Here is a 22,823-nt window from a genome sequence, read left to right as displayed (position 1 = left end):
TCGCTTTATAAAATTAAGGTTGAACCACTGTAGTCACATGAACTGTTTTATATGTTTTTAGTAACTTACTGGTCATTGAAAAAGGAAATGACCTTGCTGGCATTGCAGGCCTCACTGAGCCATCAGATTTCATCAAAAATATCTTAATTTGTGTTCTGAAGATGAATGACGGTCTAACGGGTGTGGAACGACATGAGGGTGAGTAATTAATGACATCATTTTCATTTTTGGGTGAACTAACCCTTTAATTTCAAGGGTATAGGCTACAAATAACATAAATACTGTAACATTATAATACGTCATACAGTCGTAGGAATTCAGCTCACAAAATTCCTGTTTATGAACATCATCCCATTTTCATTTATAAATAAATTAATATTAAATTTAAGTTAGCAAGTTCCATCGTTACCAATAGAGTTCAATGGGACTTACGACCATGGTTCACCAACGATGCTTTCGGGAAACGCACCCCTGGTGATTCTGGTGTAGCACCAGAAATAGCCAGCAGGAGTCACTCATGCTCAAGTATTCAACCTTCATGCCTACCTGTATTTTACAAACATATACATGTTCAGTTTCTTTATGGACAGCTTACTCATAAGTTAAGTTGTCCTCTGACTTTGTTGTTTCAGCTGTCATACCCTTACATCTCAGCATCTCTCTCTCTCTCTCTCTCTAGTTTTGTATGGAATGAACCAGTATTAAAACATGTCTTCAGCACCAAATCACCTTTAATGGTCTTCATGGTTTAGCCCCCTCCTGAGTCTTCATTAAAGAACTGCCCTTTTCACCCAGAGCGCAGTGTGGGAGAGTTTAAACTCAGGCCATTGTGGAGAACAGAACTGTTCTGGTCACAAGGATTTTTCTGAAATCAGGCAGTTATCCTGAGCAAATGTGTATTTTACGACATATGTGTGCCTCTGGTGTTATATATATATATATTTATATATATAATTTCTTTGTACACACATACCTTAAAGTCTTAGCTACTAAAATAAGCTGTTGTCCCAGTAGTGGGGTAAATTGTCACAATGGAGTTTGCCATTAAAAAGCTTATATGTGACCCTGGACCACAAAACCAGTCATAAGGGTCAATTTTTTTAAAACTTGAGATTTATACATCATCTGGAAGCTAAATAAATAAGCCTTCCACTGATGTAGCATATTGTAAGGATAGGACAATATGTGGCTGAGATAAAAACTATTTGAAAATCTGGAATCTGAGGGTGCAAAAAAAAATTGCCTTTAAAGTCCTTAGCAATGCATATCCACTCACAAAAATAAATTTTTGATATATTTATGGTAGAAAATTTACAAAATATCTTCATGTAACATGATCTTTACTTAATATCCTAATGATTTTTGGCATAAAATAAAAATAGATACTTCTGACCCATACAATATATTGTTGCTACAAATATATCTGTGCAACTGGTTTTGCGGTCCAGGGTCACATATATAGTCTTTTAAGCAGAAAAAAACAATTAATAAAACAGTGAAAATATAAAACATTAAAAAACAAATTACATAAAATAATGACATTTAAAAGACACAAATGTAAAACACAAACAACATGATCCATCCTTGTTCTGAAAAGAAAAACAGTGAAATATTTCAGTTAAAATCTGTCTTGATTTATTTTAAGTTTATAAATAGTATCTTGTATGTAAGAGTGATTTTATTATGTTGAGCTATAACAAAAATATATCATGATTTAACAACAAAAAATAATTGACAGGTAGCCTACTATGATGCGACTGCATCCCGATGTGACAACTAGCCCCAGTTCACAGTCACGCATGTTTACTGAAGCTCTGTTATAGACATTAACCATACCTGACCAAACACATATACACATGTACAAACTCAGCAAAGCCTCCAAATCCCATTCAGCACATAGCAGGAGTTTGAAATAGTTCCCAAATCTGTCATTTACACACACACTGTTACGCTTACATTTATTGAACTGTTGCTACACCATGTCAAGCCGTGTGACTCGTAGAGATGTGGATGAGGTATTTATGGGTGAAAGGCCAAAGTGTGTGTGAGTGCGCGTTTACTGGCTGGTATTATTACTCAGTGTTTGGGAATGGCAACAGCTGCGGCAGGAGGGCGTAAAAGAAGAAAAACAAAAATCAGAGAAAGAAAGAGAGAGTGAATGATGGAGTGTTTGGGGAGACAAGTTAAAAAAAGAGTGACAGGGAGAGAGAGCAGAGAGGACAGAACAGAAGTGTTTTAAAGCAGAGGAGAAAGTGTGTGACACAGGGCAGGGTAAGTGTGTGTGTGTGTGTGTGTGCGTTTGAGTAAAATGAACTCCAGATGTGATATGGTCTCAGCTCAGACCAAGGCGTCAGAAACAGAATTAGAGGTTTTAGAAGGCAAAGAGAGCGACAAGAATTTTAGAAAACACTAAAGAGTCACAACAGAGGTAAGGTAGTGTGTGATTGGGTGTGTTTGTTTCTTCCTAACAGAGTCTTCAGAATGATTTACTGGATGTCTGTGACACAGGGAGCACGGTTACTGATAGAGCATGAAAATCAATTCAGGAGGAAGGAGAAGAACAGAGATGCAGAAAAAGTCCAGGGAAAAAGCAGATGTCTGCATGAAAGGGCCAATCGACATGAAAAGAAATCAGACAGTCATACGGCAAAATCACCTTGTGTAGGCCGCGGTTAACAGTCAGCAGATGTTTCTGCTGGTGTGTGAATATGGATTGCGGTCTAAAGGTAAAGCAATCACTGCAGGACTAAATTCAGGCTGAAAAGAGACATAACTCCTGTCTGATATCCAAGAGCAGTGGATCTCGTTTTTTCACTCACTGAAACTTAGCATGAAATGTTGTTTTAAAGGCTTTTTTTCTTTACACATTTACTCAAAAGGCCCACAGGCACACATGGTTTTTAAAATGTCTTCTACTTCCATATTTAAAGTGAATGGGTGAATTACAAAACCTGTCAAACAGTTCACCCAAAAAAACAAAAATGTAATGTAATTTGATTTTTTTTTAAATCAACTGCAATTTTTTGTTGTAATGCTATAAGAATTACTGTATTAAAGGTGCCCTAGATTCAAAAATTGAATTTACATGGCGTTCAGTACATGGAAAAGACATACAGTGAGTCTCAAACTCCATTGTTTCCTCCTTCTTATGTAAATCTCATTTGTTTAAAAGACCTCCGAAGAACAGGCGAATCTCAACATAACACCAACTGTTACGTAACAGTCAGGATCATTAATATGTACGCCCCCAATATTTGCATATGCCAGCCCATGTTCCCAACATTATGAAAGGCATTAGACAGCCAGTATTAACGTCTAGATGTGCAGAGCTGAATCATCAGACTAGGTAAACAAGCAAGGACAATAGCAAAAAATGGCAGATGGAGCAATAATAACTGACATGATTCATGATAACATGATATTTTTAATGATATTTGTAAATTGTCTTTCTAAATGTTTCGTTAGCATGTTGCTAATGTACTGTATGCTAATATACTGTATTCACCGAGACAAGACTATCGTTATTTTCAATTTTTAAACTCTTGCAGTCTGTATAATTCATAAACACAACTTCATTCTTTATCAATCTCTCCAACAGTGTAGCATTAGCCGTTAGCCACGGAGCACAGCCTCAAATTCATTCAGAATCAATGTAAACATCCAATTAAATACTCTACTTATGCAATTAGACATGCTGCATGACGAACACTTTGTAAAGATCCATTTTGAGGGTTATATTATCTGTGTGAACTTTGTTTATAGCTGTTTAAGGCAAGCACGAGCTCTGTGGGCGGAGAGCACAAGATTTAAAGGGGCCGCGCTGCATAAATCGGCGCGTTTATAATGATGCCCCAAAATAGGCAATTAAAAAAATTAATAAAAAAAAAAAAACTATGGGGTATTTTGAGCTGAAACTTCACAGACACATTCAGTGGACACCTAAGTCTTATATAACATCTTTTGAAAACATGTTCTTGGGCACCTTTAAAGTAATGAGAAACTAATTGCAGTCATCATTGAGAATAAAAGGAATTATAAAAAGAAACAAATGCTAAACAATATGACAATACAAAGGAAGATATTTGGAAAACTGAGCAGATCTCACCCCCCATTGACTACCATAGTAAATTATATACTATGGTAGTCAATGGGGGGCAAGATCAGCTTGGTTATAAACATTTTTTCACATATCTTCCTTTGTGTTCATCAGAACAAAGAAATTTATACAGGTTTGGAACAACTTGAGGGGAAGTAAATGATGACAGAATTTTTATTTTTGGGTGAACTCTCTCTTTAATTTTCATGAAAATAGTGCCATAACACAGAATGAAAATACTTTTTTATCTTTAGTAAAACTTTTTTTTTTTTTTTTGTGAGATTCACCTCAACACCAATCTTCTGCAAACCATAAAACATCTTATTAGATCTCACTACACTATGGTTTCATCATGCGTTTTTGGTAATGCCACACAAAGCCGTTATCTTGTCACTGACCACACCTCTTACCTGCAGGTGAAATCTTACTGTCATCCTGAGCTGCACAATGCTTTATTCACACACCTCAAGAATAACACAACTACCATATTTCTCTAAGTACATGTGAGATTGTGCATGTGTTACAGACAGCCTTACTTTGGGCGGTCTCTCAAGCTAATGCAGCATATTAGAAACAGCAGGAGAGAGCAAAGGCCACAGACTACACACACACACACACACACACACACACACACAGAGCATTTGTTTTCCATTATCTGACATACAGAGAACCCTCTGTCCAAATCAATGAAGAAAAATCAGCCTGTCTATCAATCTTTCTCACATGCAAACTAGCAAAAACACACACTAATGCTTGGATCTCTTAGACTAAACATGGATCACAGACTCCATTCCAGATGCCACAGTACACAAGCCAGTGAGAAACCAGTTTTGATTCTTATTTCCCTTTATTTATTTAATTCCACATAAAAATACATCAATATTGTCATTTTGGACATATAAACAGGGTTGCAATGGTAAAACAAAACACAAAAAAGTATATTTTCAATTTATTATTATTTTTTTCTTTATTAAAAATAGAATGAAAAAATGTGTTCTAACCTTAAATCATCACAGAAAATCTTTGGATAGTGTGTCGGTATAGAATACACTGAAAGGTCTGAAAAATCCGGTCTGTTAAACCAGAGATGTTTTTTTTTTTCCTTTTTCTTTTTTCAGACAGACACAATTTTTCAATTCATTAAATATCTGCTTAAATCTAATATCCACATTCAGTTATTGAAAAATCAGCAGTGCAGCTGCTTCATTCATTGGTTTCATCTGTCTTTTTACAGATCACAGCAACCGTCTGATTCAAAGATTGTCAAACTCTGCTGTCATTCAGAATAGATTACTATCCATTTCATTGCTCTACTGGATATTGTGAATTTGATTGTGTCTGCGTTCAGTATTCAAGTGACATTATAGCTTTATGAGAACTTTAGGAGTGTCATAAGAGTACAGTTGGCTTATCTCATTGGGATTCCCTTCTTAAAGCAGCATTTGGTCCAGTAAACAGTCTGACCGGTGTATAACCTGTAAAATTAGGTTCTTCTTCAAGGCAGCATGTGTTGCGCTCTCACAACTCATGCAGTGCAACGTGTCCCACAATGATGATGTCAAAGGTCAAGGACCTTGAACCCAGGAGACAATGATGACACACAGGCTCAGTGTACCCACAACCAGGCCAATGACCAACAGAAAAACTGCCTAGAAAAAGAGAAAGGTGGAAAAGATGCTTACAAAAAGAAAACTGAAGAAAGCAACATAATAATCAACATATATATATATGAAAATTATGTTTAGTTTTTTTAACCTACTATTCATCAGCAAATCCTGAAAAAAATGCATAATGGTTTTCACAAAAACATTAAGTAGCACAACAGTTTAACATTAATAATTAATTAATAATGTTTCTTGGGCACCAAATCAGCATATTAGAATAATTTCTGAAAGATTGTGACACTGAAAACTGCAGTAATGATGCTGAAAATTCAGCTTTGCATCACAGGAATAAATTACATTTTAAAACAAAATGCTGTTATTTTAAACACTAGTAATATTATACAATATTACAGTTTTTACTGTATTTCTGATCAAATTAATGCAACCTTGGTGAGCAGAAGAGAGTTCTTATAAACATTAAAAATCTTACAGGGTTAGTTCACCCCAAAATTAAAATTCTGTCATTAATTAGTCACCATCATGTCGTTCTAAACCCGTTAGACTTTCGTTCATCTACGGAACACAAATTAAGATATTTTTGATGAAATCTGAGAGCTTTTATAGACAGCTACGCAACTGACACTTTGACGCTTCAAAAAGTTTATAAAGAGATCGAAAAACGAATACATATGAATTGAGCGGTTTAGTCCAGATTTTCTGAAGAGACACGATTGCTATATATGAACAGATTGAATTTAAGCTTATATTCACATGTAAACATTCATCAGCTCACAAATCAGTTGTGGCAAACGTAAACTCAAGCATGTTTACTTGACGTGAACCAGTGAGATTCATTCTCGTGTGTTACACAGCGCATTTGAGTTTCAAGAAGAGGTTTGTTCTCCGCATCAAGCAGGTTTGGTTGAGCTTCTGTTTATGGTCGCTGATCAATGTTTATATGTGAATAAAAGCATAAATTAAATCTGTTCATCATATAAAGTGATCATGTCTCTTCAGAAAATCTGGACTAAACCACTCAATTCATATGGATTAGTAATCTCTAAATTAACTTTTTGAAGTGTCAAAGTGTCATTTGCATAGCTGTCTATGAAAGCTTTCGGATTTCATCAAAAAAGATCTTCATTTGTGTTCCGAAGATAAACGAAAGTCTTACAGGTTTGGAATGACATGAGGGTGAATATATAATGACAGAATTTACATTTTTGGGTGAACTAACCCTCCAAACTTTTGAACGGTAGTGTATAACAAATGGGCAAAACTCCCTCAGACCCAACAGTCTAGTGCAAAGCAACTAATGTGTGTAGTACTGAATGTATGCAAGACTTTAAATACCCCTGCTGAATTGAGAGATCTGATTGGCTCAGAGCTGATTCTCAAATAAAACATTCCCGGATACACAAACAGCAAACATGTGGAGGTCGTAGAACCTGGAATCACACATGAAAAGGTATGCAGACACACACATATATAAACATACCTGTTTAACTGCTGAGCAGTGAATTTAACAGTGAAGCACATGTAGAGCGTACGGACACACACTCACCGACCACACCAAAGACATTCCTGATGTCAGGGACGAAAATAGCGAACACCAGCACAAGAGTGAGGATGAAAAAACAGGAAAGTGTATGAGAGAGCCAGGAGAACTCCCTCTCTCTCCTGCATAACATCAACAACGCTTTACGTGCCTGAGAGAGAGAAAGAAAGGGACGATGTGTTTTCTGTATTTCTTTTTTGAATAGTTCACAGTCTGGTGTTTGACTTACTGGGAAGTGAATGAGAGGCACAGTGAGCAGAACGGCCAATAGAATCGCAAGACGCACTGACATCACCAAAACATCCCGCCGTAGGTAGGTGTCGTATCCTAGCAACAGCTCTGATTCCACGTGTTCTGCGGATAAAGAATGTTTGATCAGATCAACTTCTTCATTAACAGATTAATCCAAAGAGTACTGATCTAAAACAGAAAAATTATATTCCAGGAGTGTGAGACACAAACACTAACCAAACACACATCATGCAGCTAATCATGGGCTTTATTCATGCTGGAATATTAGCATACTAATAAGTACACACTGACTCTCATCAAATATTTAAAGATACTTTGTGAAACCATAAACAACTTTTCAAATATTAGTGTTCCAACAGCCTGAATCTTCAGCCCCACTGCAAAAGGGATCATATTTTCCCCAGTTGTTAATGTGTTAATATGCACACAAAAGCAAAATAATATGCATACAGCAAAATCAGTGTAGTCCTATTAATGAACAAATAACTGGTACGAGCCTGTTCTTTTTAGTGAATCAAAAAACATACAGCACAACCTGTGCAGTGTGATTCGTGAGCAAATGACACTTGATTATGATTCAGAATAAGTTGTGTAGTTTAGGTTTGTTAAACTTAAACCAGTGTAATAATTGCTGATGGTTTGTTCATATTGCAACAATCTGAGTTTGAGATTTCTGGTAATTTTATTATTTTTTTTTTTTAGGAAACCGCATTTAGTAATTCTAGTTTTCAAAAATGGTTATTTCACATTGGTTGGATTTAAAATGATGGTCAGGGTCTGACATTATTTTCGACTCGTTTGTGACACTAAAATGTCACATCAAGCATTGCAGGATACAGTACAGAAATGAGGCTAAGCACTGCAGGAAGGTCGATCTCCAAGAGCAGGATTAACACACAAAACAAACACTTTGAGGATCTTGTTGTGCAGCTTGAGCAATGTTCTTACTATAGAAGGTGAGGTATCCAAAAAGGGCAGAGATCAGATACACTACGAAACTAAGAGAGATGCTGACATTTGTCACATTCTGCATTCTCCGCTTTGTGGGTCTGAAAAACACACATATTCACACAGCAAGGCAACAACAGACTATATATGTGGCAGAAGCACAGAAAGAACGGCGATGAGTGAACTGACCTGTGTAACTCACAATAAATGGGTAAAACCGCCGTGTGGCACAGGAAGGAGAAAGCCATTGTTGGGACAGCATAAGCACTCTGCAAAGCGCGCACACACAGTCATTTCTCACCCTCCTGATGTGTGTGCGGTTATGCTATAATATTACAACTAATATTTGGGTTTCTAATAGTCCTGCAAGGCGGTCTTTAAATCAAAACATAGCTCTCCTTTCTCAGGAAAACACACACACACTCACCTTACTAGAGATCACAAACAGTTGTGGGGTGCACTCTGAGGTATTTAAGCTCTGTGGATAGAAAAACAATGTAAATTTGATGCGAATATGAAGATTAGAATGAAATTAGGACAGTAACAGAATGAAAAACTACTTTCTGATATTTAGATCACATTATCTGTAGCTGAATATCATGAAATTAAGGCTTTGACCTATGGCTTAAGAGGGTCAAAGGTCACATCCCTTATTAAAACAATGCTACTTCCTTTTTCTAAAGGGCTGGATCCAAACGTACTCCACAAAATATCTGAGAGTTAAAAAACGTTTTTAGTAAGGAAGCCCATTTCCTCCTTGCCTGGAAAATCCAGCCTCACCACTGTACCAGCAGATGAGTCTGGTCGGCCATTGAATCAATTCGATTTCTAGGGCGGAGCAAATCCGAGCAAACAGGAAGCGGAGTAAACCAATCAGAGAAGGGCCGATATGACGTTAGCAAAGCGACAAAAGAGTCAACAGCGAAAAAGTAAATAATTAATGTGTTTTTGTTCATTTAAAACTGAATTCACGGCTGAATAGAACAAACTCTCGGGTCTCCCGTGTGCAATCTTAGTTGATATTGAAGGGACTTTCGCCACACTAGAGTGACGCTGTTTGCGTCACTGAAATAAACTAAACTGATTGCATGGTACGGTTTGGAGTCGACTCGAATCGCGACAGAGGGCGGACTGACCAGACTTAAAATATCTTGTAAAAGATTTATCAGTCTGGCCTTGCCAAGCAAATTTCCTCCACCCACACCAAAAAATGCTCTGATAAACTGTAATTATGACATAAAACGTCAAAATGAAGGTACACTAAATCATTTATGAGATGAAAAGACAAAATTACGACTGTCATAATTTTAACTTTTTGTCGATTTTGACTAAATTAACTGACAAAATTTTAATCTCATAATTATGACTTTAGAATTATGAATTAAATTATGATCCAATGGCCCGGTTTCAGAGACAGGGCTTAGATTAAGCCAGGATTAGGCCTTAGTTCAATTAGAGCATTTAAGTTGCTTTTATAAACGTACACTAGAAAAAAACATTACTGGTGTGCATCTTGAGACAAAACAATGGCTTAAGAAATGTATACTTTAAGAAATGTCAGTGCAAGTTGCTTTCAGTTATAACAGCTCAAACATGCATTTTATTCTAGGACTAGCTTAAGCCTTTTCTGTAAAACCGGGGGTAAATGTCTTAAGTCATAAAAATTTGAAATTATGACATGCTAAGAAATTATGTCACTTTGACATAAAAAGTAGTGTCAATTTTGCCTTCATCTAATAAATATGTCTTAGTATGCATGTCATAATTTCAACTTTGTGAGGCAGAAATGGGTTTCCATACTTTAGCCTGTCTGTTGTGATGAAAACGAAGTTACATGGAGGTTCTACATGGGTTGTACTGAAGCCAGAACTGCCCAAGTTGTGTTTTGGGTATTAATTTGGAGTGTATTAGGCTAACAGTCTGGTTGTGAGGGTGTGTGTAGGGTCTTTACCAGGCTCACAGTGGAGTTCAATGGCAGCGGGCAAGGAATGGACCATTTTTTTACCACCACCTGTAAGAGAAATGAAAACATCAACAAGGGAAAGAGAGAGATGGAAAGACAGATAAATAGAGAGAGAACAACTCACCACTACAGTAAAAAACAACATGAAGAGGAATGCAATACTGCTGGTGTATCCCAGGAAACCTGAAGAGAAGAGACAAACCAAAGGTATGCATTCTCTCACACACAAACAATATTGAGAAAAACAAACCCTGATGATACTCACCAATCTTTGGAAGAAGAGCCAATGGCAACACTATAATTACAGTGACTAAAATCAACAGTGTAACGCCATTCTCAAACCACTTTCTATGGACAGAAAAGAGATGCATGACAAGATGTCGCAAAGTGAAGAAGATCCACACACTTTTCAAAATGTTGGGGTCAAAATGATTTTTGTAATTTTTTTTAAAGAAGCCTCTTATGCTCATTTATATTTGTTATATTTATTTGCATTAAATTAATCCAGAGTGGTAGTAAAGACTTTTAAATTCTGAAAATTTCTATTTCAATTTGTTCTTTTGAACTTTCTATTCATCAAAAATCCTGAAAAAAAAAAAAGAAATGTATCACTGTTTCCACAAAAATGTAGAAAAACAAGGTATGTGTATTGATGCTTTGCCAATTTTGAAGACAAAAGAAGCATTCCAAAGTACTTTAAAAACTGAAAATTGTGATTGAGAACAGAAAGACTGAAGCTTTAACAGGTTGGTGTTTGTGAGAGATCTCCTGTGGTTCTCTCTTAAAAACAGGGAGGTACTAGACATCCCAGCTGATCCACTTGCAGAAATGAAGATAAATTACTCCACTGAAAGAAAAATGTTATTTTACAGTAAATGGCTACAGTCTCAAGCGTTTATACTGTGGCCAGGTTGTGCTCCTCCCAGAGAGATGGAGCAGTAATGTTTGTGTGTGTCTGGGTCTGGTCACAGTAATTGTGCTGGTGAAGGGAATCTTGTGCAGCACGACTCTCATTGGTCAGAACATGTGTGCGAGATTTACGTGAACGGACCTGTAATGCAAACCAGCTGTGTGGGGACGGGGCACAGTCGAACCACAGCTCAGAACAGCGGCTAATAAAATAATGACCGTTACATTCTTACTCTGGAATACTTTCTCTTTCCTTTCCTTTGGAAACTTGCTTAAAGGCAGAGGATCGAGAGAAAGAGCGTTTATCTGCCAGCGAGTGAATGTTCCTGTGTGAAAGTGTCCCTTTCTATCGCTCTTCCTGAATCTTGTTTCTGTTTTGTCTCTGCTCATGGATTTCCTGTGGATTCAGCCACATTCTGTTTTAGCATGAAAACACTGAATTCAGATGTAAAACATATTTGTTCTGATAAATAAACCACAAACGCTAGCATTCAAAAGGCTGTACGATTTTTAAATGTTTTTGAAAGAAGTCTCTTATGCTCATTTAGGCTGCATTTATTTGATCAAAAAATACAGTAATATTGTGAAATATTGAAATTTATAAAAAATTGTTATATATTTTTATATGTATATTATAAAATATAATTCAGTGATGGAAAAGCTGAATTTTCAGCATTGACTACTCCAGTCCTTCAGAAATCATTCTGATGTTATGATTTGGTGACCAAGAAACATTTCTCCTTATATTATGAAAACAGTTTCTTAATATTTTAGTGGAATCCATGATGATACATATATCTTTTCAGGATTCTTCGATGAATGTAAAGTTTAAAAGAACAGCATTTACTTGAAACAGAAATCTAACATGATAAATGTTTTTACTGTCAAAAATGTAGTCAATGCAAAAATTTTTTTTAATCTTACTGACCCCATACTGTAAACGGTAATGTATCTTTCATTTTAATCTGAGTTTTTCTCCAAAATGACACCGTAAATAAGACATTTTGTTGGTTGCTTGGTTTCTACTTTTTGTTATACTCATTCTAAACATCAAATATGTTCTGATTATCTAATATTTTTGCTTCAATAAGTGTTTCAATTTCAGTGAGAGCAGAAAAAAAATGAGTTGACACAGGAAACTTGCATTGCACATTATCATAATAGGTATGAGGGTGTGGTAATGCAAACACACATATATATATTATATATATATATATATATATATATATATATATATATATATATATATATATATATATATATATATATATATATATATATATATATATATATATATATATATATATATATTATATATTTACCCAGAAGTCTCTGTGTTCATAAAGCCGGTGATGGCAGCAGGCATTTCAGACTTCAAGATGAACAAGTAGCTGGACATGGCTAGAGAAACAGAATGACAGCACATTATAAATGCACACTATACAACACCTCACACATGCATAGAACAGCTCATAATGCAATCTCTCACACACACACACCAAAATCCACTCAGCAAAACCAAACCATTCCACCGACAGAGTCACAGCCTTTTTAAATCCCAGCACAGTGTTGAGGTCAACATACTCTGAACTAACACCAACATGCTAACAGTCACAAATTCATATCATATGGTCATACATACACACACAGATGATTAACACATAGCTGATGCCATGATTGCTTTGCATCCAGACTGCAAACCTGACTGCAGCCAAACATTTGTTCTCACACTATCACACAGTTACTGCTGTATTAAAGACAGTGTAAAAGTGAGATGAAATTTCTGTTAAGTCATTATGGTAGATTGATATTCTGTTTTACTGCTTCTAAACACCACATAACATGCAGAATACTCACTACGGTTCACAGTGAGTAGTGACCAGTGTGGAGAGAAAAACAGAAAGAAAGAGAAAAGACAGTTTTAAATGTTCATATTCACTTTACACCATTCTTTAGTATTGCTGTTGTTCACAGGCTAACCTTCTATGCTAACTTCTTTGGCGATACAAAATAGAAGTAATATATCCTCCCAATAAAACATGTTCAAACTGAGAAAGAGAAAGAGAAAGGAGACTCTCTGCCTCTGGGAATACCAGGTTAAGATTAAGTAATATGACTTTAAGCATATAAACGGATAAATACAAGTGAAAGTGAAAACCTCACCACCAATGTTCTGAATGAGAATAGAACAGGCCACCAGAATCTGCACAAAACAAAAGAAAAACATGTTTTACAGGAGTAACAAGGTGCATTTAAAATCTCTTGTGAATTCAGTTACAATGAGGACATCTTAGATAATGACCACAGTTATTTATTCATATAACAAAATGAAAAATTGCAGTGCATTATTCCAACTTAACTGCAGGCGATCTTCAGACAAAGACAAAATCACATAAATAGAGCATTGATTTATCAGCTAGGTATTAGATCTGTGATATTAACCTTGCCAGGTCTGTTGAAGGCTTTCTCTCCAAGACCTTCATAAGAGTTGATGCCTAACACACATAAACACATGCAATAGTGAGGCCTGTTGTCTGTTACAATGTACAATTGTGAAAGACCATTTCAGCTGCCAACAATTCCACTGTCTGTCAGCAGAGATTTTTGACCTGATGTACAGCATGTGAGGAGTTATAGTCACAGAGTATACAAAGTAAACAGTGAGTAGGGTAAAAAAAAAGAGGTCAAAAGTGTGAGTTGATATTACCTGTCTTGTCACAGAGGAGCAGCAGGAGATGGATAGAATAAACAGCCAAACTGGAGACCACGAGCAACAGAATACTGTGAAAAACAGAGTTGAAAAAAACACCTGATCTTCAAGCTCAAAGGATTGTACTGGGGTCAAATACATGGGAAACTCTATTGAAAACATTTGTGGAATAATGTTGGTTAGCAGAGATAACAATTTTGACTTGGTACCTGCCTTACTGTAACTGCATTTTTTGCATAAAAACGGATGAATGCATCAAAATAATTGTCTGTGTAATCAACATTATGCCACAAATGTTGTCAACAAAGCTGAACTTGTTTTGGTTCTGGAACATTGTATGTGCGTGTACCTGAATCCGATAATGCCTGTATTGGCCATAGCATATGAGAGACCCAGGATGCCACTACCCATGATAGCATTCATCAGATTAAAGGCAGAAGACATGAAGGACGCACCTCTAACCTGAACACCCTGTGAGGAAGATAAATGCATCAGAAATTAGACATGACAGCGCAGCACACACTGGAGCAAACCGAGGCAAAATAAATCCTAGATTTTAGGCAAAAGACAAAGCATGCACAATGAATGTCATTACTGTCTGCTTACGCAATGTATTACTGAAAGCACAAAGGGAAGCAAAATTTTTGCAAAGACAATACATTTTCATAAAATCATGTGATGATGTGAAAGCATGAGGCGGCAGATGACATGATGTGAAATACACATACTCTATCCATTTCCAGAACAGCTTTATAGATTTAATACCATGTGTAAATACTAGTACAGCACTGCATGTAAAGTTTAAACTGGATTTACTTTAATAATGCCCATTTATTTGCTTTGCCATGTCACATAAATTTATTCATTCGTTCATGACCCTGTAAAGCACTTTGTAAATATTGTTTTTATACTGTGCTGAATAATGAAGCTTATTATCATCTTAAGGTAAAGTTTAACATTTTGGGAAGCAGCTACTAAGAATTTTAATGTCATAAGGAAAAAAGAATAAATGGGGGAAAACCTCAGTTCTTTTTAATATATTATTGTGTCCACTAAAATCTAAAAACTCTATATGTCTAAAAAACATTGAGTAATATAATAAATCATAAATACATAACATATAATACATACATATGGAGGCCCATTTCTGCCACATAAGTAAAAAAAATAAAATAAAAAAAATTAATTAAAAAAAAATCACGCTTTGGTAAATCATAATTATGACATAAAAAGCCTACGTTATTATTAGTCACAATTATAATAAATAACAAAAGGTCAATTATGAGATAAATTATGACAATTACAAGATAGAAAGTCAAAAACTGGCCTAAAAAGTGGAACTGTGATATTCTATATCACAACTATGATATAAAAAAAGTTTAAATTTTATGTTATAATTATCCCATAAATTTAATTTAGAATCTACTTTCCACTTCTTATGTCATAATTTAGCAAATAATGATTTTTTTTTTCTCATGTGGCGGAAATGATCTTCCATACATAAATAATAAATAATAATAATAATAAACAGTTTATATTTGCTAGTTTACAAAAGGCATATGGATTCAGCCTCGTATATCATAAAACATAGTACACCTGAGTATCAGATTTTCATTGTTAATCATTTACACGTTCATGAGGGACAAAACACTTGGGTAAAGTTGGTTTTATATTCGCATATTCGGACATCCGTATCCAATAGCCTTGTTAATCACACTACATTGGACATTCAGTGGACATTCACAAGTAAATATGCCATTAAAACAAAACTTGCCTATTTTGATCGATTGTGAAAAATGTTGTAAGTTAGTTGACAATCGTTGGTTGTCAATATCATGTCGCTGCTTAAAATTCGCAAACATTAATTTATTGCACATTTATTGGAAAGTCTGAATTTATCAGAAGTCCGAATGTGCGAATATAAAACCAACTTTACCCAAGTAGAATCTACTAAGAATTTTAATGTCATTAGGAAAAAAGAATAAATGGGGGACAACCTCAGTTCTTTTTAATATATTATTATGTCCACTGAAATCTAAAAATTCTATATGTCTAGAAAAATTGGGTAATATAATAAATCATAAATACATAAAATATAATACGTACATATGGAAGCCCATTTCTGCCACATAAGTTAAAAAAATGCTTTGGTAGATCAATTATGCCTACGTTATTATTAGTCACAATTATAATAAATCACAGTTATGAGACAAAAGGTCAATTATGAGATAAATTATGACAATTACAAGATAAAAAGTCAAAAATTGGCATAAAAAGTGGAAATGTGAGACTCTATATCACAACTATGATATATAAAGTTGAAATTTTATGTTATAATTATCCCATAATTTCATTTAGAATCTACTTCCTACTTCTTATGTAACAATTTACCAAAGCATGATTTTTTTCTTTTCTCATGTGGCGGAAATGGGCTTCCATACATAAATAATAATTATACAAAATATTTTACATAGGCATATGGATTCAGCCTCGTATATCATAAAACATAGTACACCTAAGTATCAGATTTTCATTGTTAATCATTTACACGTTCACGAGGGACAAAAAACGCACCCTTTTCGTTCAGTGACACTACTCTTCTTGTTCTGGTTCTTCTTCTTAATTATTATTATCATCGAGAAATGACAGGCTGTAGTTTACCTGGGCTAACAGCGGTCTGCTCTCCTCCCCGATGGGCTCATACTCGCTCCCCGTCTGCACGCTGTAGTTTGCGCCGTTTTTCCCCATGTTCAACCGTGTAGTGTCTCTTTACTCTTCTGCACCGACCAAAAGCCAGCCACTCGCTCTAGACACCGCCGGGTCCGTCAGTGTATGTGACCGGCTCTCATTCCACCGGCTTCAGAGGAACACAAGCAAACGTAAACATCGCTATTCACGTGATTATGGACGCGCGGTCACATGTCTATTTATATTTTACGTCACAGACCAATCACCGCTCTAGCACAGCCAGAGTCTTGGTCGCTTAGAAATGACGTAATGAATGTAAAAGCGTGTTCGCATGGCAGCTGTCTGGAGAGGGTGAGCTGGTACAGTTTATTTTGTTTATAATATTAAATTTAAGGTTATTTGTTGAGTTGTGTTTAAGTTTTGTGGTTAAACAGTTCATTTTGTAGTTTATTATCAGGCATAGATAGTCTGCTTCTAGAAATGGACATTCATATAGACTGTTATGTGTATGCATTCACGAATATGCTGTAATGTTTTTCTCTTTAGACATTTTTTGTACAGGACATGACTTCATTTCTCTCTCTCTCAGATCTGGCAGACTTTTGTTGCTTTTACAGAAACATCACAGCTATATCTCTCTGTCTCAGAATTTAAACCAATTTGCAAGAATTTCCCTCCCGTTTTCCACTGTGGTCAATTATCAGAAAGCCATGACTGATAAACCCCAGACATCAACTGATCTGGGGCTCTACAAACCCCCTCCCACAGTCCGAGGAATGACAGAACTGGTCCGGGCTGCTTTCAGTCAGACCGTCAATGTTCCTGCCATACGGATACCAACCAACGTTCTCAACAAAGTGGTGAAGAGTTTGAAGAAAGTGGCACTACAGAGGCCAGGACTCAAACGGGTCGTGGATGAACACAGTGAAGATGGCAATAAAGATTGTAGTAATGTAGAACATCGGCTGCTGCTGTTGGACCCGAACAGCATTACATCTAGAGATTCGTTTGGCAGTGAGGAGGCAGAAGCTCTGAAAGCGTATGGGGTGCCTCAGGAGATCCAGAGATATGAACTGAAACTGACCTATGAGAACCTTAAGAGTGAAGAGATACTGCGAGCTGTACTTCCTGAAGGACAGGATGTGACGTCAGGATTTAGCAGGGTGGGCCACATCGCCCACATGAACCTGAGAGACCACCAGCTCCCCTACAAAAAACTGATTGGTGAGAAAAGATAATAAATGAAATAGAGATAGTTCACCCAAAAATTGCCATCATTTACTCACCTCAATGTCATTCTGAACCAGTATGACTTTCTTCTGTGGAAATGTGTTCGTGTTTTTATCCATACAATGATAATCTGTGCAGTCCAATTTTGTTTGGCCCAAATGTTGTTATTATAAACACTACCACACAAAAGTTGGGATCGGTAAGATTTTTAATGTTTTTAAAAGAAGTTTCGTCTGCTCACCAAGGCTTAATTTATTTCATTAAAACTACAGTAAAAACAGTAATTGTGAAATATTATTACAATTTAAGATAAGTTTTCTATTTGAATATATTTTACAAAGTAATTTATTCTCGTGTTGGCAAAGCTGAATTTTCAGCATTACTACTCCAGTCTTCAGTGTCACATGATCCTTCAGAAATCATTCTAATATAATAATAATAATAATAATCCTTACATTTATTTTCTGGGCACTCAAAGCGCTTTACATATTGAAGGGGGAATCTCCTCAACCACCACCAATGTGCAGCATCCACCTGGAATATGATGATTAGTTCCTCAAGAAATATTTGTTATTATTATCAATGTTGAAAACAGTTGTATACTTTTTTTTTCAGGATTCCTTGATGAATAGAAAGTTCGAAAGAACAACATTTATCTAAAATACAAAGCTTTTGTAACATTTTACACTACCGTTCAAAAGTTTGGGGTCAGTAAGAATTTTTATTTTTTTGAAAAGAAATGAAAGAAATGTATACTTTTATTCAGCAAGGATGCATTAAATCAATCAAATGTGACAGTAAAAACATTTAAAATGTAACAAAAGATTAGATTTCAAATAAACACTGTTCTTTTTAACTTTCTATTCAAAGAATCCTGAAAAAAAAATATTGTACACAAATATTTTGTACAATTGTAAACAAATGTTTCTTGAGCAGCAAATTGACATATTAGAATGATTTCTGAAGGATCATGTGACAGTGAAGACTGGATTAACGATGCTGAAAATTCAGCTTTGCCAACACAAGAATAAATTTTCAAATATTTTCAAATAGAAAACAGTCATTTTAAATTCTAATAATTTTTCACAATATCACTTTTTACTGTATTTTTAATTAAATAAATGCACCCTTGGTGAGCAGACGAAACTCCTTTTAAAAACATTAAAAATCTTACCGATCCCAAACTTTTTTTTTTTCTTTTTTTTTTAAAATGGTATTTTTATTAGAATTTTACATTTTACAAAAAGCAAAAGAAAACAAAAAATACATTTAGAAAATATATACAAATCAATGAGTGATAATATTAACAATAAAAACAAAATATAAATGATTATTAATAATTATTAATATCATCAACCATTAATAATAATATTAAAAATAAATAAATAAATAAAAAGACTAAGAACCAGGGCGTATATGCAGTTCCAGTGGTAAAGCACAAACAAACAAGCATTCAGTAGAAGGCAGAGCAGACAGCATATGCCCTACATTACTGATCAGAGCTAGCATTTAACTGGTTAAGATGATCCATAAATGGTTGCCATATACTGTAGAATTTATCAAGGTTACCCATAATTCCATACCGGACTCTTTCCATATGCAATATTCCAGTAAGATAAGTCAAACAGGTCTTGAACTGAGGAACAGTATCCATTTTCCAAGTCTTAGAATAATGCTCTTAGCAATAATCATTCCATAAATAATAGTGCTTTGTACAGAGATATTATGGTCTGACAAAGAAACAGAATAACCAAATAATGCAATCTCTGGATCAGGCCCAAACTTTTGAGCGGTAGTGTATATATGTACAGTGGGTACGGAAAGTATTCAGACCCCTTTAAATTTTTCACTCTTTGTTATATTGCAGCCATTTGCTAAAATCATTTAAGATCATTTTTTTCCTCATCAATGTACACACAGCACCCCATATTGACAGAAAAACACAGAATTGTTGACATTTTTGCAGATTTATTAAAAAAGAAAAACTGAAATATCACATGGTCCTAAGTATTCAGACCCTTTGCTCAGTATTTAGTAGAAGCACCCTTTTGATCCAATACAGCCATGAGTCTTTTTGGGAAAGATGCAACAAGTTTTTCACACCTGGATTTGGGGATCCTCTGCCATTCCTCCTTGCAGATCCTCTCCAGTTCTGTCAGGTTGGATGGTAAACGTTGGTGGACAGCCATTTTTTTGGTCTCTCCAGAGATGCTCAATTGGGTTTAAGTCAGGGCTCTGGCTGGGCCACTCAAGAACAGTCACAGTTGTTGTGAAGACACTCCTTCATTATTTTAGCTGTGTGCTTAGGGTCATTGTCTTGTTGGAAGGTAAACCTTCAGCCCAGTCTGAGGTCCTGAGCACTCTGGAGAAGGTTTTCGTCCAGGATATCCCTGTACTTGGCCGCATTCATCTTTCCCTCGATTGCAACCAGTCGTCCTGTCCCTGCAGCTGAAAAACACCCCCACAGCATGATGCTGCCAGCACCATGCTTCACTGTTGGGACTGTATTGGACAGGTGATGAGCAGTGCCTGGTTTTCTCCACACATACCGCTTAGAATTAAGGCCAAAAAGTTCTATCTTGGTCTCATCAGACCAGAGAATCTTATTTCTCAACATCCTGGCAAACTCCATGCAGGCTTTGACTTGTCTTGCACTGAGGAGAGGCTTCCGTCGGGCCACTCTGCCATAAAGCCCCGACTGGTGATGGTTGACTTTCTACAACTTTCTCCCATCTCCCGACTGCATCTCTGGAGCTCAGCCACAGTGATCTTTGGGTTCTTCTTTACCTCTCTCACCAAGGCTCTTCTCCCCCAATAGCTTAGTTTGGCCGGACGGCCAGCTCTAGGAAGGGTTATGGTCGTCCCAAACATCTTCCATTTAAGGATTATGGAGGTCACTGTGCTCTTAGGAACCTTAAGTGCAGCAGAATTTTTTTGTAACCTTGGCCAGATCTGTGCCTTGCCACAATTCTGTCTCTGAGCTCTTCAGGCAGTTCCTTTGACCTCATGATTCTCATTTGCTCTGACATGCACTGTGAGCTGTAAGGTCTTATATAGACAGGTGTGTGGCTTTCCTAATCAAGTCCAATCAGTATAATCAAACACAGCTGGACTCAAATGAAGGTGTAGAACCATCTCAAGGATGATCAGAAGAAATGGACAGCACCTGAGTTAAATATATGAGTGTCACAGCAAAGGGTCTGAATACTTAGGACCATGTGATATTTCAGTTTTTCTTTAATAAATCTGCAAAAATGTCAACAATTCTGTGTTTTTCTGTCAATATGGGGTGCTGTGGGTACATTAATGAGGAAAAAAAAAATGAACTTAAATGATTTTGGCAAATGGCTGCAATATAACAAAGAGTGAAAAATTTAAGGGGGTCTGAATACTTTACATACCCACTGTATAAATATTATAAAACATATAGCATTATTTCAGTTCACAAAAATGGTTTTAATAGTTTTAGTTAACAATAATAATCCTAGTTTGGAGCGACATGAAGGTGAGTAAAATTATGACAATTTTAATTTTGCGTGAACTATCCCTTTAAGTTTAAATCTGTCTTGTCTTTTCAAGACTATTGTGGCAGAGATTCGATTCTACAATAATGAGAAATCATGAAATGATTTTCTAAGTCTTCTTGCCACAAATGGACTTGTGTTTTGTTCCAGGACAAGTAATCATAGATAAGAACCCCGGCATTACCTGCGTGGTCAACAAGACCAACACCATTGATTCCACTTACAGGAACTTCCAAATGGAGGTTTTGGCAGGCGAGAGTAACATGGTGGCAAAGGTGAGTCCAGCTACTACATGGATTCAGCATGAATATGAATTATTAAAGATACATCTGACTGTAACCTACCTTTTTTCCCCTCTCTCAGGTACGGGAGAATGGCGTATTTTACGAGTTTGATTTCTCTCGAGTGTACTGGAACCCTCGACTCAGCACCGAACACGAGCGCATCGTTGCCCTCCTTCAGCGCGGCGATACCGTAGTAGACGTTTTCGCCGGAGTCGGTCCGTTCGCGATCCCAGCGGCCCGTCGAGGCTGCGAGGTCATTGCTAATGACTTGAACCCGGAGTCCTTCCGTTGGCTCCAGCACAATGCTAAACTCAACAAGGTCGACCAAAAGATAACATCGTTTAACATGGATGGACGGGACTTCATCCGGGGACCGGTCCGGGAACGCCTGCCTGCTCTAATGAAGGGATCACAAAAGATTCATGTGGTGATGAATCTCCCTGCACTGGCTCTCGAATTCCTTGATGCTTTCAGAGGTCTGCTGGGTCCGGAACCAGACCAAAGTCTTTCCCGCCAGGATGACAACCTGCCTCAAGTGCATTGCTACGGGTTCTCCAAGGAAGATGATGCACAGAGGGATGTAGTGGAGCGGGCGGAGGCGAGTTTAAAGACTTCCCTGCAAGGACGGTGTTCTGTACACCTGGTGAGGAATGTGGCACCTAATAAGGAGATGATGTGTGTGAGTTTTACCTTGCCTAGAGGGGTCCTGTACACCACACACACCCAAGATAGAGGTAAGACACTATCACACTCACTAGTGTCACTTAGCACCAGTATTAAAACATGAAATAAAGACATACAGATCTATCTTAGTGATGGCTGCTGTACTAAAATGTGTCTCTTTTCCTCCATAGACAGTTCAGATGAGCCGTGTCCTAAGAAACAGAAGTGTGAGGATTTGACAGACTGAATAAACTCAGTTTGTGTGTTAATTTGCCTGTTAAAATGATTTAGTATTTTGTTCATTTTTCTTTTTTAAATAAATTATCATTCCATGAGGGTGAATGCTTTTGCTTTTCTTTGAGACGATCACACAACCATCACTGACAAAGACTTT

General features: G+C 36.4%; 2 protein-coding genes across 3 annotated transcripts; one reads left to right on the top strand and one right to left on the bottom strand.

Moving 5' to 3' along the window:
* Nucleotides 1–4,799: 4,799 nt before the first annotated feature.
* slc38a6 (solute carrier family 38 member 6) lies at nucleotides 4,800–16,943 on the bottom strand. Its single transcript, XM_067386501.1, has 16 exons — nucleotides 16,702–16,943; nucleotides 14,390–14,511; nucleotides 14,038–14,111; nucleotides 13,773–13,825; nucleotides 13,494–13,533; nucleotides 12,653–12,731; nucleotides 10,687–10,769; nucleotides 10,546–10,604; nucleotides 10,410–10,469; nucleotides 8,886–8,936; nucleotides 8,648–8,727; nucleotides 8,459–8,559; nucleotides 7,488–7,612; nucleotides 7,265–7,409; nucleotides 7,054–7,148; nucleotides 4,800–5,745 (listed from the first exon to the last, which is right to left on the bottom strand). Exons 1-16 carry the CDS (start codon nucleotides 16,786–16,788, stop codon nucleotides 5,662–5,664), a joined length of 1,338 nt encoding a protein of 445 aa, XP_067242602.1. The 5' UTR covers nucleotides 16,789–16,943; the 3' UTR covers nucleotides 4,800–5,661.
* Nucleotides 16,801–22,756, top strand: trmt5 (tRNA methyltransferase 5). 2 transcript variants are annotated; one of them, XM_067386499.1, is made up of 5 exons: nucleotides 16,801–17,079; nucleotides 17,318–17,952; nucleotides 21,633–21,757; nucleotides 21,846–22,500; nucleotides 22,621–22,756. In XM_067386499.1, exons 1-5 carry the CDS (start codon nucleotides 17,060–17,062, stop codon nucleotides 22,674–22,676), a joined length of 1,491 nt encoding a protein of 496 aa, XP_067242600.1. In that variant the 5' UTR covers nucleotides 16,801–17,059; the 3' UTR covers nucleotides 22,677–22,756. The 2 variants fall into 2 exon arrangements, with proteins under 2 accessions (XP_067242600.1, XP_067242601.1); XM_067386500.1 differs by having other exon boundaries at nucleotides 17,044–17,087.
* Nucleotides 22,757–22,823: the final 67 nt, after the last annotated feature.

The sequence above is a fragment of the Chanodichthys erythropterus genome, chromosome 5 (genome assembly GCF_024489055.1).
Source record: "Chanodichthys erythropterus isolate Z2021 chromosome 5, ASM2448905v1, whole genome shotgun sequence".
Lineage (NCBI taxonomy): Eukaryota > Metazoa > Chordata > Actinopteri > Cypriniformes > Xenocyprididae > Chanodichthys > Chanodichthys erythropterus.
The sequence above is the reverse complement of the archived record's forward strand: the minus strand, read 5'-3'. Positions and strand labels throughout refer to the sequence as shown.

Excerpts from the sequence above, each read along its gene's own strand:
- slc38a6 (XM_067386501.1), bottom strand. The coding sequence starts at position 16,788 with ATGGGGAAAAACGGCGCAAACTACAGCGTGCAGACGGGGAGCGAGTAT. Across the intron at positions 10,470-10,545 it reads TGTTGTTTTTTACTGTAGTG|GTGGTGGTAAAAAAATGGTC; the intron begins GTGAGTTGTTCT and ends TTTCTCTTACAG. Across the intron at positions 7,613-8,458 it reads TGGATACCTCACCTTCTATA|AACACGTGGAATCAGAGCTG; the intron begins GTAAGAACATTG and ends CTTTATCCGCAG.
- trmt5 (XM_067386499.1), top strand. The coding sequence starts at position 17,060 with ATGGCAGCTGTCTGGAGAGG. Across the intron at positions 17,080-17,317 it reads ATGGCAGCTGTCTGGAGAGG|ATCTGGCAGACTTTTGTTGC; the intron begins GTGAGCTGGTAC and ends TCTCTCTCTCAG. Across the intron at positions 17,953-21,632 it reads CCCCTACAAAAAACTGATTG|GACAAGTAATCATAGATAAG; the intron begins GTGAGAAAAGAT and ends GTTTTGTTCCAG.